Raw genomic sequence first — 12,521 nt, 5'->3', positions numbered from 1 at the left:
CAATGTTTGAAGTTTTAGAGAGATGAATTCGAGAGAAGAAAATTCTTCATCACCTCATTAACGATTAGAAGATGACATTAAATACAATGATGAAATAGGAAACTATCATCTAACTACCAATGCCAACTAATCTAACTAACTAGACATAAAAAGACCAAACTACCCTTCTATCATAACATCCTTAACCAACCATGATAAACCGTCTCTTCTATATGTTTTCTTCATATACATCATTATATACTTATAAAGGAAATATTTTTCCTTGCACCACATTCATTTGAAACTCCTATCTATTTTTCTTTTCACCACATTCATTTGAAACTTCCATGACTTTTCAATTTCTTTCTAATAATAATTATAATTTGGTTAATTAGGTTAAATAAATATCAAACCTAAAATGTAATCATGTATAAACTAAATTTCAATATTAAAATAATATATTTACTTCTACTAATAAAGTTATGTTTTTTAACTTATAACATATTATACTTAATTTATTACTTTTAAAATATTGTTGGATGTAAACCATTATCATTTTAAAGATACAATTTTGGAACAATTTGTATAAATACTTAAATTAATAATTTAAATATAACATTACATGGTCAACTTAAATATAGCTTTTAGTTTAACTTAAACAACCCAAAGAATATTTTCTAAATAGTTAAAAGTGATAAATTGTTGTGTCTTTCTAATAATGATTATAAGTTGGAATAAAGTTAAATAAACTAAATTTCAATTTTAAAATAATATTTTTGTTTTTACTTATAAAATTATGTCTTTAACTTTTAACATATTATACTTAATTTATTATATTTAATATGATGTTAAATTTAAACCATTATCAGTTTAAAGCTATAAATTTTGAATAATTTTGACAAAATACTTATATTGTGAGCATAAATATAAATATCAACTTAAATATAAATTTCAGTTCCACTTAAAAAAACTAAATAATATTTTGTAAATAGTTAAAATTAATAAATTATAGTGATAAATGTAAAAACTAAATTGTAAACTCAAATTAACCAAAATATTTTGTAATTATATTTTTATAATTGTTAAAAATTTTCAAATAATCAGCTTAAAATAGATTACAATAACAATAGTTAAAAAGAACTCTATATAAATGATTATATTATTACCTTTAAAATCAACAAATAATGTTTGATATTTTAAATAATTATAATGATAGTAATTAAAACATTAAGCAAATAAATTTAAAAAATTAGGTAACAATAATAACAACTATAAATAATATTAAACCATAAATTATACTTAATTTTATTCATGTGTAAGTCGCGGGTAGAAATCATTCAAACGATTGAGATTATATAGCTATAATAGATGTTTATATTATCATATAATTCAAAATAATCTATATATTATATCAATTTAGTATACGAATTATTATATCGAATTTAACAACATCGTTATTGTTATATTTTAAGAAAACATATATTTGTATATACTTCATATATATAGGTGTTTCTGTGCATTATAATGTCAGCTTAAATATAAATTTCAATTCCACTAAAAAAACCAAATAATATTTTGTAAATAGTTAAAATTTATAATTTATAGTGATAAATTCAAAAAAACTAAATTGCAATCTCAATTTAACTAAAATATTTCTTAAATGAATTTTTATAATCGTTAAAGTTTCCAAATAAGTAGTTTAAAATAATTTACAATAACAATAGTTAAAAATAACTCTATAAAAATGATTATATTGTTACCTTTAAAATCAAAAAGTAATGTTTGATGTTTTAAATAATTATAATGATAGAAATTAAAACATTACGCAAATAAAATTAAAAAATTTAATTAATAATAACAACTATAAACAACATTAAACCATATATTATATTCAATTTTATCCACGTGTAACTATAATAGATATATATATTATCATATAATTCAAAATAATCAGTATATTGTATGAATTTAGTATAAAAATTATTATATCAAATTTAACAACAATGTTATTGTTATATTTAAAAAGAAAACACACACACATATATATATATATATATATATATATATATATATTTGTAAAGACTTCAACTATATATGTGTTTCTGTGCAACGCACGGGCATTCGCCTTGTTCATGAATAATTACACCAATAGAGTTAATGGCACATTATTAGTTGTAGACTTGTACTTTTGTAGGACAATTCTAACAAAGACAACCATGATTATCCTAGATTGCATGGAACTTCGGAGTCGCGGACCATATAAAACTCATAGATGGCAAAACATCAAATACCGGGGAGAAAATATGTAATATAGCGATAGACAAGGGACGTCAGGAAACATTTCGTCAGAGGGAGAAGTAGATAAGGTTTTATGATTGCTGATCGTCTTCTACCTCCATAACTGTTTCCAATCCAAAAGAGCAAATTATGAGTCTGATGAAATCTCTGGGTGCTTCGGCGGTGGTGAACGTCCCCGCCGCCGCCGTCACCACCACCCAACTTCATCACGGCACACATTCCTTCCCCTTTCTATCACTGCCACAACATTTGCCCAAACTAAACACCACCACCAGTATCAGCTGGAAAACAACTACCCCCGTCAGGACAGCTGTCGCCGCCATCAATTCTTCCGACACCGTCGAAAAGGTCGGTTTCTATTTTTAATACGAGCATTCTAATCGACTCGGAACAAATTTTGTCTTTAAATGTCCACATGTCGCACAGAACTGCAAAAAAGGGGTTAGGGTAATTGATAGTGTAGGAAGCGTAATTTTCAAAGTCTTACATAACGTAATGCAATTTGTGAATAATTGTCAAGGAAACTGGCTAGATTCACTCATTAACACTTAGTAATTTGTCATTTGAGGCTTGTTGATAACCTAGGGGTGAGCTCGAATCCCAAACATGATTTATCATTGCGTGAATTAACAATTATCAGCTGGAATCCCATGTTTTAGCATAACAGATCACAAATTTTGGCCATGTTGCAAAATGCAGGAAACAGAGAGTAAAAAGGAATACCATTTTGTGGTTGCGAATGCAAAATTCATGTTGGATGAAGAAGAACACTTTCAAGAGCAGTTGTTTGAAAGAGTCCGCCTTTTCAAAGAGAGAAATATGGAGCAGGATTTTTGGCTTGTGATTGAACCCAAGTTTTTAGACAAGTTCCCCAACATTACCAAGAGACTTAAGAGACCTGCAGTTGCTTTGGTTTCCACCAATGGTACATGGATCAAGTAAGTCCACCACCATATCTTTTTTTTTTTTCCAAAATTTTCAAATTTTCCCATTTGTACTTTATATTTGTTACTTTACTCTATTTTACCATTATAGACAATGTACTTTTTTACAAATAATATCAATATGTAACCCATAGTAGCAACTTACTTGCATTTCACTACCAACATGAGCAATGTACTTTACAGTTTACATCATATTGCTATTGTGGGTAAACATACATTGTAATCAGTTAAGACTTAAGTGAGTAAATCGATAAAATGATAAAAGTATGCTGTGCTTTTTTGTATTTTAATATGTATCTAAACGATAAACAGGTTCATGAAGTTGAGACTGGATCGAGTTTTGTTAGATAGCTTTGAAGCAGAGAGTATGGAAGAAGCATTGGCATCAAATCCTTGTAATATAGAGTTTGAGAAACCAAGTAATTGGGTCGCTCCATACCCAAAGTATGAGTCTGGTTGGTGGGAATCCTTGTTGCCTCCAATCCCTCAGACACAACAAGCATGATATGAGACAGACAGACAGACAAACAGACATCATGTGTATTCCCATAAGCTTTGGAGAGGGTGTTTTGGTCTTTTGAGCTCACATCATGCCTAAAGGTGTCTAAATTCGTAAAATGATTAGGAATGTATGTTTGCGGTTATAAGAAGAATATTCGGGAACATTGGTATATTTTTTTTCTTTAAAATTATTGTTGAGTTGAGTTTACTTTTTTCTCGAAGATAATCCGATTGAATGCTTGAAGCTCTATGTACCCGTATTTATTTAATGGGATCGTAAACGGCCTACTAACTTGAACTTGGACAATTTTAAAATATATAAAAATACAAATTGATATTTATAGGCGTGGGTTCATTCACACCAATAACCAAGTTTTGAAATGTCCTGTAACTGATTTTCTAAGTACTCTAGAATTGATAACCTTATGAAACATAATCAATAAGGGCATTGTTTGTTGATTTTTTCGGTCTGGACTGTTTGGGTCGACACAAATTCTCAAAGTCTGTTTTAACGTATATTATACTTTTGATTTCCAAAGTAGGGGCGTTTGGATTATGGGGTTTGGATTATGTTGTGCCATATAAGACAAAAACAAAATAATGATTCTAGATTTAATAGTATTTGTTTTAATTTTGATGCATTGTAATATACTAAATTTTATTAAATATTATTGTTAAACACTTTCTAATTTATAAATACTAAACATGCTTAAAAAATATCATATTAAATGAGTGAACCTCATAAAATACTTCACAAAGATAAAAAGCATAATTTTAAATAGTTAAAGGATGTTATTTGAGTTAAATAATTCAGGTGATTTTAAAGTTTTTATTTAAGTTAATAATATTTTATTTTGATAAAACTAATAAAAACACATTAATTAAAGTATACTTTTGTAATTTACATTTCTTAACCTTTTGGGCCGATAATTATAAAGGCCCATGGGCTATGATTACGAAATACCAAAGTCGACATTCAACGATTTGATTCGCGATTGACTTCGATGGACTTTGAACAGCAACCAAGAGAGAGAAACGACGGAGGGAGACGATGAAGCAAGCTAGCAAAGGGGAAACAGGGATCTGAGAAAAATCGAAGTTATTGGAGTACGGAATGGATGGAGTAGCTGAAGGACTGTGGGAATTAGCGGATTTGCACGAGAAAAATGGCGAAATTGCGAAATCAGTCAAGTGTCTTGAAGCCATTTGTCAAAGCACTGTATCGTTTCTTCCCGTTATCGAAGTCAAAACTCGTCTTAGAATCGCTACTATGCTCCTCAAGCACTCCCACAACGTTAATTATGCCAAATCTCACCTTGAACGATCCGTTAGTCAAACCTTCCCTCTTCCAGTTAAATTGATTTAATATGCGTTGGTTCATGTTCAGTTTGTCACGCTTCCGAAGTCTAATTTAGCTAAGATGTTCTGAAAATTTCCGAACTTAATGAAGCTATGGACATTTATTTTTATTCAGTTTGCTGTACCGTTTTTACACACAGAAAAACTTGCTATGGTGCTAGCTTGGTTATCCTGTATTCACTAAAAATGGGTACCGCAGTTGGTACCTGGTTACTTATATTCAATATAGGCAAGGATACGGTGGAGTATTTAGCAGTATGTTTTTTCCATAATTCAACACAATGCGTTAAGCAGCTTAGTCTACTCTGTGCTGTAGTTATAAAGTAGCGAAATTGTTAATGAGCTCGTTTGTACTCTTGATTAATCCATATATAAAAGCAAAGAACATGAATCTGCATGCTTATGTCTAACCTCCATGGTACATATACAGTGGGAACGGGGTAGCATGATCATGAGAACCAAAGCCTTGAAAGGATTAGAACCATTTAGGCTTAAACAAAAAGAACTGTAATTGATTGTTTCAATATCATGGAAGCATGGCTATTATTCTGAATCACTCCTATAAGTCCAAGCTCCTAGTCATTCGACTGTTTTATTCCCTCTTGTACATATCCAAACTCATACAAGCTGTTCAATTTCTAAGAATGTAACATAATTGTAGTCAGACATGCATAATTCCACTTGAGAGTTGAGTATATTAATCGTGAGTTCTAAATCACTTTGTACCTTGTAGAATGGAAATGAGTAAATTATGCTCTCAAGCAAGATGAAAGGCCTCTAAGAATCTAGTTAACCTCACCAACGATAATTACTTGACCAATGTGATACAAAATATGTAAAACTCTGTATAGTTACCAACTTACCATAAAAGAGCCCTAGGCCCATTCAGCACAACAATATATAATCCCAATTTAAATTATTTGTTCCTTTTTGACTCTTTTGGTTGATCTAGAAAAAAGGTATATTGAGGTATTTGTTCACCAACCAACTGATGTGTAATCTGTGATGCTATGTGTAAAATTATGGTACACTTGTTATGTTTTTGTAGCATGTTGAGGTGTTTCTTGATCAGTAGGGTGAGAGGGCTCTTAAACCATGTAAATTGGGGTTATCTAAAGAGAGTTGCACTTGTTTTTTTTTACAGCAACTACTCCTAAAGTCAATCCCCTCATGCTTTGAGTTGAAGTGCAGAGCTTTTAGCTTACTGAGCCAGTGTTACCATCTTGTTGGAGCTGTCTCTTCTCAAAAACAACTACTAAACAAGGGACTAGAACTTACTGCAGAGTTTGGAGAGGGGTATGCAAGTTTCCTTCTGTGGTTTGACTTTTCCCATGCAATTTCTTGTTACATGTTCTTCAAAGTATTGAGTTCTTTTCATAACTTATGTTTGGATTAGCATCCTTTCATGGAAGTTGTAAGATTCTTGATTTGTGCTAATTGCGATTGTTATTTATTGGAAGGTTTTCTGGGAAGTTATGGTCATGCAACTTCAATTCACAACTTGCAAATGCTCTCATCATTGAAGGAGATTATCAGGGTTCTGTATCTACACTGGAGCAAGGTTATGTTTGTGCAACTGATATGTACTATCCGGAGTTGCAGGTTTGTATGAGCTAATGCATATTTCATGAATTCTCAACATTTGACATTATGTTTGTGTCTCTTTTGTAATTTGACATTCCATTGTTGTTCTACCATATATGATTTTAGTTGCATTCGTCATGAAGTTCCAAAATGCAGAGGTGCTTGCCTCTTTATTTGTTGGGTTAAATGCATGAAATAACAATGTACTTCCATTGATTTGTTTATTGTGACACCCTGCTTTCTTTTCTTTCTATTACCACATTCTGATATGAAAAATCTACCCAGTTATATTTATAGGCTTATAACAATGTCATCCAAATACAACAGAATTTTTACTGCTATAACTGGATAGATCCTTTAAAGTGTATTGTCCTGATAAGAAAGAAGTATAATGGGTCAGATTTTACAAAGTACAATGTTGTAATAAAAAAAGTCTTTAAGTACAGTGCTGTGATATAAAGAAATGAAAGTAGGATGCTATAATACACAAATAGATGCTATTTTTTGCCTTTAACCCTTATTTTTTTTACTATGTAATATCATGTTTGCTGGCAAGCACTAATTCCTATGATATTAAAGCAATCCTATTCTGTTTGCTATGCTTGTGGACAGATGTTTTTTGCAACTTCAGTTTTGCATGTACACCTCATGCAATGGGATGATGGAAGCTTAGTTGAAGCTGCTGTGAGTAGATGCAATGATATTTGGGAATCTATCGATGCAGACAAAGTAAGTTCATTTGCCTCTTACTAAATTTGACACCGAGTTTCAAATTAGTTGCAGAAATTTATATAAAATGTACATATACTTTCTGTTTAAAGACATTCTTTACAATTCTAATCTTTTCCACTTTCATGACTCCTACTTTTGTCAAACACAGAAACAACAATGCCTTGGTTTATTTTTTTACAATGAGTTGCTCCACATATTCTATCTAATCCGAATATGTGACTACAAGAATGCGGGTCAACATGTTGATAAATTAGATGCTGCCATGAAGACTGACTTACAGAAAATGCAGCAAGCTCGTGAGCTTACAAAAGAACTGACTATAATAAATGAAGGTCTTTCACAATCTGATCTACCCCATAGAGATAGGGCTAAACTCAGCGCAAGAAGAAGTCAACTTGAAGAAGAAATCAGTAATTCTATTGGATCAAGTTTCAATGGTCAAGAGGGTTTAGAACCTGCATACTTTGGGAATGTGAAAAGAGAATTAGGAGACAAGCTTGAGTTGGCACCTCCTCCTATTGATGGGGAGTGGCTACCTAAAAGTGCTATATATTCGCTTGTTGATCTTATGTTTGTTGTTTTTAGTCGCCCAAAGGGACTCTTTAAGGAGTGTGGAAAGAGAATTCAATCTGGACTAAAGACTATCCGAGGTTGGTCTTTCTTCTAATGTCATCACTTTGAATGATACAATTATTAGAATTGATTTTGATTTCTTGTTTCCTAAAGGTTTCTGGTTTTTATTTTTCTAGGTTGTAGGCCATGATATATGCTAGTTGCTTGTTTCTTAGGATTGATATAAATATCCTTAGAGAAAAAGGGGTGTGTATAATAGTCATGTGTTCTTCTGGAAGGATCAATTGCAAGAAATCATAGTGTACTTTTATTTATTTTGTTTACTATAGCATCCCCCTTTCATTTCTTCATATTACAACATTTTGCTTTTGAAAAATTCGCTGAGTTTTCACTGATATAATTGGGTGGATTTATCAAAGTACAATGTTCTACTAATAAAAAAATGAAAGTACAATGATCTAATTGGGTTGATTTCCAAAGTATTCTGCATTAATTTGAAAAAAAAAACTTAAAAGTACAAAATGTTGTAATAGAAAGTAATGAAAGTAGGACGCTATATTATAATGTCCCAAATTTGGAGTATAAGAAGCATTGAGTACATAATAAGATGTTCTTTTTGTATCTTTGGCATCTACTTGAGAAACTAATTTGTTGACCTTCTCTGTCCTATCTGTAAAGACCTTTTAATTTGTTTATTTTTTTTACAAATTTGTTCTGTGTTGTGAGAAGCTTTAGAAACTAAGTTACTTGTTATATGCAGCTGAACTGGTGAAATATGGAATAGCTGATGGCACAACAGGTAATCCTTTTGCTTATAAGTGTTAAGAGCCTGTTCTTTTACTTTTTTCCCATTAAGTCGAATATGGATAAAGTGACTGAATGGGTGATAGTCATTTAAAAATTAACATCTCTGTTTTCATTTAAAGCAGAAGTGGACTTACAGCACTCAGCCATTTGGATGGCTGGTGTGTACTTGATGATCTTAATGCAATTTCTTGAGAATAAAATAGCCATGGAACTCACTCGTTCAGAATTCGGTGTAGCACAAGAGGTTTGTTTGTTTGTTTGTATTCATTCAACAACCCTAAACGACATGAAACTGTAAAAATATAATAATAATAAAAATAAAAATTTCAGGCATTATTGGAGATGAAGGGTTGGTTTAACCGGTATCCCACAATCTTGCAAGCTTGTGAAAGCATAATTGAAATGCTGAGAGGACAATATGCCCATTGTGTTGCCTGTTATGATGAAGCTGCTTTTCATTTTGTTGAGGCAGCAAAGGTATGCCTGTTATTGTCATACATCTTTATATAAATTACTTAATTATATTATATATGTTATATAAACTTGTAAGTTTTCAGCTGACCGAGAGCAAATCAGCACAAGCCATCTGTCATATTTATGCATCTGTGTCTTACATATGCATCGGTGATCCTGATTCTTATGCAAAGGTGAATTTAAAATATAATGATCTCCTCATTGGTCGACTTTTTTGTTCATGGCTTATATATATTTTTATGTAAATGCATGCAGGCATTAGAGTTGATTGGACCAGTTTACAAAGTAATTGATTCTTTTGTTGGTGTACGGGAGAAAACTGCAGCTCTTTTTGCATATGGGTTCTTATTAATGAGGCAGGAAAATCTACAAGAAGCACGGTATACTTAAACTCCGACTATTTCAAATGTACATAATAATACTAGGAAGGGCAAAATAGTAATTTTACAATGCAATGCGTAGTGTTCGATTGGCAAGTGGGTTGCAGACAACACACACAACTCTTGGGAATCTACAACTGGTGTCACAGTATCTGACTGTGCTTGGACATCTGGCACTAGCCCTTCATGACACGGGTCAAGCGAGAGAGATCTTGAGGTCGGGCCTTACTTTGGCAAAAAAGCTTTATGATATTCCAACTCAGATATGGGTCCTATCAAATCTCACTGGTATGTTTTCAAGTCAAAAAAATGTTCTATATCTGTTATTATTTTGCTTTAATCAAAACAAACCACTTTGTCTTATTGCAGCATTGTATGAGCAAGTAGGTGAAAAGGCGAATGAAACAGAGAATCGTGAATACGAGAAGAAAAAAGCAGATGAGCTGGAAAAAAGACTTGCTAACGCGCATGCGTCCGCTCATCATCCTCAACTTGTAATTTTATCCCTTCCACTAATTTAATTTTTACTACTACTTTTTAGGGGTTAAATGAATTTATATGTTTTGGTGAACAAACAAACAGATTGAGAAAGCAAAATTCCAAGTGCAAAGACTAAATGAAGTTGATATAAAGCGAGCGATAGCGGGGCCATCCATGAAAGTTGATCTTGACATTCCGGAATCGGTTGGATTGTCATCACCCGCTCCAGCGCCTTCATCGCGGCGCCTCATGGATGTAGATATTGGTAGACGCGTCACCAGAAGAGGCGGCTAGTTTCGTCCAACTCTTTGTATTATCTAATTTGTTGTAGAAGCATAGTCGATTAAAAAACATCTTAATTATTAGGGTTTGTAGCATATATGCTAATTGTAGATGATTGCAAGAATCAAAATGTAATCGTATCCATGTGATAGTCTGATAGATGTAAAATTTATCAAGGTTGTGTGTTTGCTTAGCTAGGGTTATTTTTCCTAACGTCTTTTGCATATATAAAATATAATTTTTATCTCATTGACATGGAAACCGGATCAATGCATGCATGTTAACTATAATGATAAGAACAGATAGAAAGTTTGGATTTTTCATTATGAATTAAGTGTAAAATGACAAGGATCAACTATATTTATATTTTTTACATAGCAAATAGAAGCAAAAAAGCTAATTATAAACGGTTTCTAACAGGATCTAACTAACTTTGTGTTAAATGATGATAATGCCTTCTTGGGTGAATTTCGAGTTTGTCCTTGATGTTGTGTATGCCCACCTCAAGAATGAAATTTAAACCTACATAATTTTCTTTTAGAGTGTTGTTCGTCAATTTGAAGATGGTTAAAACTTAAAAGGTTAATTACCTAAACAAGCTTGCATGTTTTTATTTTTATATACAAATATAATTACCTAAACAAGCTTTGCATGTTTTTATCAATTTATACAAATATTGAATTTTTTACAAGTTTATTCGGCTATATATTAACTTATTACTAAATTTTTATTAGCTTATTCAAAAAATGGATTTACTACTTATTTATTGATGCATAAATTAATTATTTCCAGGTAAAAAAATTTAAATAAAAGAGGAATGTAATAGTTGATTATACTTTTTTCTTTTTTTGCATAATTTAATAAAAATCTGTAGCTTTATTACATAAATAACAATTTTAATCATCCCAACGCATCATTCAGATCATCCCAATGCATCGTTCAGATCATCCCAACGCATCATTCAAAATTATAGAATAAAGGGGGATTAAAATTAGGATATGATTAGTCTAAACAACCCATCGTCAAGATCATCCCAACGCATTATCCAGGTATAATCATATCCTAATTTTTCTTAATTCCGTCATGTCTTTAATTTTGGTATCAGAGCTAAGTATCATTCTTATTATGATTATGAATGTTAAATCTTTCGTTCTTATGAATATCTGTTCATCATGCATCATCATAAATATTATTATAAATATTTATCGTTATGAGTTATCATCATAAATTCAATATAAAAAACAATTATTACTTTCTACCTACAATTTAAACATATTTCGTCAAAAAGTTTTTAAAACAATTATTACTATGTACCTGCAATCTAGAAGCATATTTCGTCAAAAAGTTTTTAAAACAATTATTACTATGTACCTGCAATCTAGAAGCATCTTTCGTAAAAAAGTTTTTAATTCTCCTTATAAACTTTGGCATCATAACCACCATTATAAATATCATAAATAACAAACCCCGCTATCCTATTAAAATCTATGATTTGTAGTCGTAACTTTGAAAGAAAAGCTAAATCGTCATTTTGTTTTTAAAAGTTTTAATCATGAGTTTTTTAAGTCTAAATATTAATAAATAAGAATTAATTTTTTTTTCGTAAAACACTAAAACAATCTAAAAAATTTCTTTTAGATTTAAAAATAAATTCTAATATATCAATAATTAATTGTATATCTAATACTGAAGCAATATATATAATAAATAATAGTATAAATTGAAAACAAGAACAAATACAAAATTTTGAAGATAAAATAACAAAACTAACCTGTTAAATATGTCTCAAGAAATAGAAAATTCAACAATCATTATTAATAACGAAGAAAATGAATCTGGATACACTTTTGATGCTTTAATTAATAAAAATAATATTAATAAAGATGTTATAAGAAAATCAAATTTTACACTATCAGAAAAACATAATCTTAGAAATAACTCGTTAAAAAATTTCTTTTCTAGAAAAAATATTATATATTATAAAAAAATTATAGGAGAAGAACCAATACCTATAGAATCAACTCAAGGAAATATTATTATACCCATAATAAGTAAACAACAAATTAGAAATAGATTATCTAACATTAAAGAAGTAGATATAATAAAAATCGTTTATATTCATATATCA

General features: G+C 30.6%; 2 protein-coding genes across 3 annotated transcripts; both read left to right on the top strand.

Annotated features, from left to right (window-relative positions):
• Positions 1–2,352: 2,352 nt before the first annotated feature.
• On the top strand, positions 2,353–3,930 carry EMB3143 (YCF54). Its single transcript, XM_079003710.1, has 3 exons — positions 2,353–2,625; positions 2,977–3,215; positions 3,534–3,930. Exons 1-3 carry the CDS (start codon positions 2,407–2,409, stop codon positions 3,724–3,726), a joined length of 651 nt encoding a protein of 216 aa, XP_078859836.1. The 5' UTR covers positions 2,353–2,406; the 3' UTR covers positions 3,727–3,930.
• Positions 3,931–4,709: 779 nt separating this feature from the next.
• On the top strand, positions 4,710–10,586 carry LOC145055401 (Tetratricopeptide repeat (TPR)-like superfamily protein). Of its 2 annotated transcripts, none has more exons than XM_079003709.1 (13): positions 4,710–5,049; positions 6,226–6,377; positions 6,542–6,683; positions 7,278–7,394; positions 7,546–8,047; positions 8,731–8,769; positions 8,900–9,021; positions 9,108–9,254; positions 9,335–9,424; positions 9,507–9,631; positions 9,714–9,919; positions 10,001–10,125; positions 10,214–10,586. In XM_079003709.1, the coding sequence occupies exons 1-13, from the start codon at positions 4,837–4,839 to the stop codon at positions 10,403–10,405; spliced, it is 2,172 nt and encodes a 723-aa protein (XP_078859835.1). In that variant the 5' UTR covers positions 4,710–4,836; the 3' UTR covers positions 10,406–10,586. The 2 variants fall into 2 exon arrangements, with proteins under 2 accessions (XP_078859835.1, XP_078859834.1); XM_079003708.1 differs by having other exon boundaries at positions 8,897–9,021.
• Positions 10,587–12,521: the final 1,935 nt, after the last annotated feature.

The sequence above is a fragment of the Lactuca serriola genome, chromosome 5 (genome assembly GCF_051521515.1).
Source record: "Lactuca serriola cultivar US96UC23 chromosome 5, Lser_US96UC23_V15, whole genome shotgun sequence".
NCBI classification, from domain to species: domain Eukaryota; kingdom Viridiplantae; phylum Streptophyta; class Magnoliopsida; order Asterales; family Asteraceae; genus Lactuca; species Lactuca serriola.
This window is presented reverse-complemented; position numbering and strand designations above follow the sequence as displayed.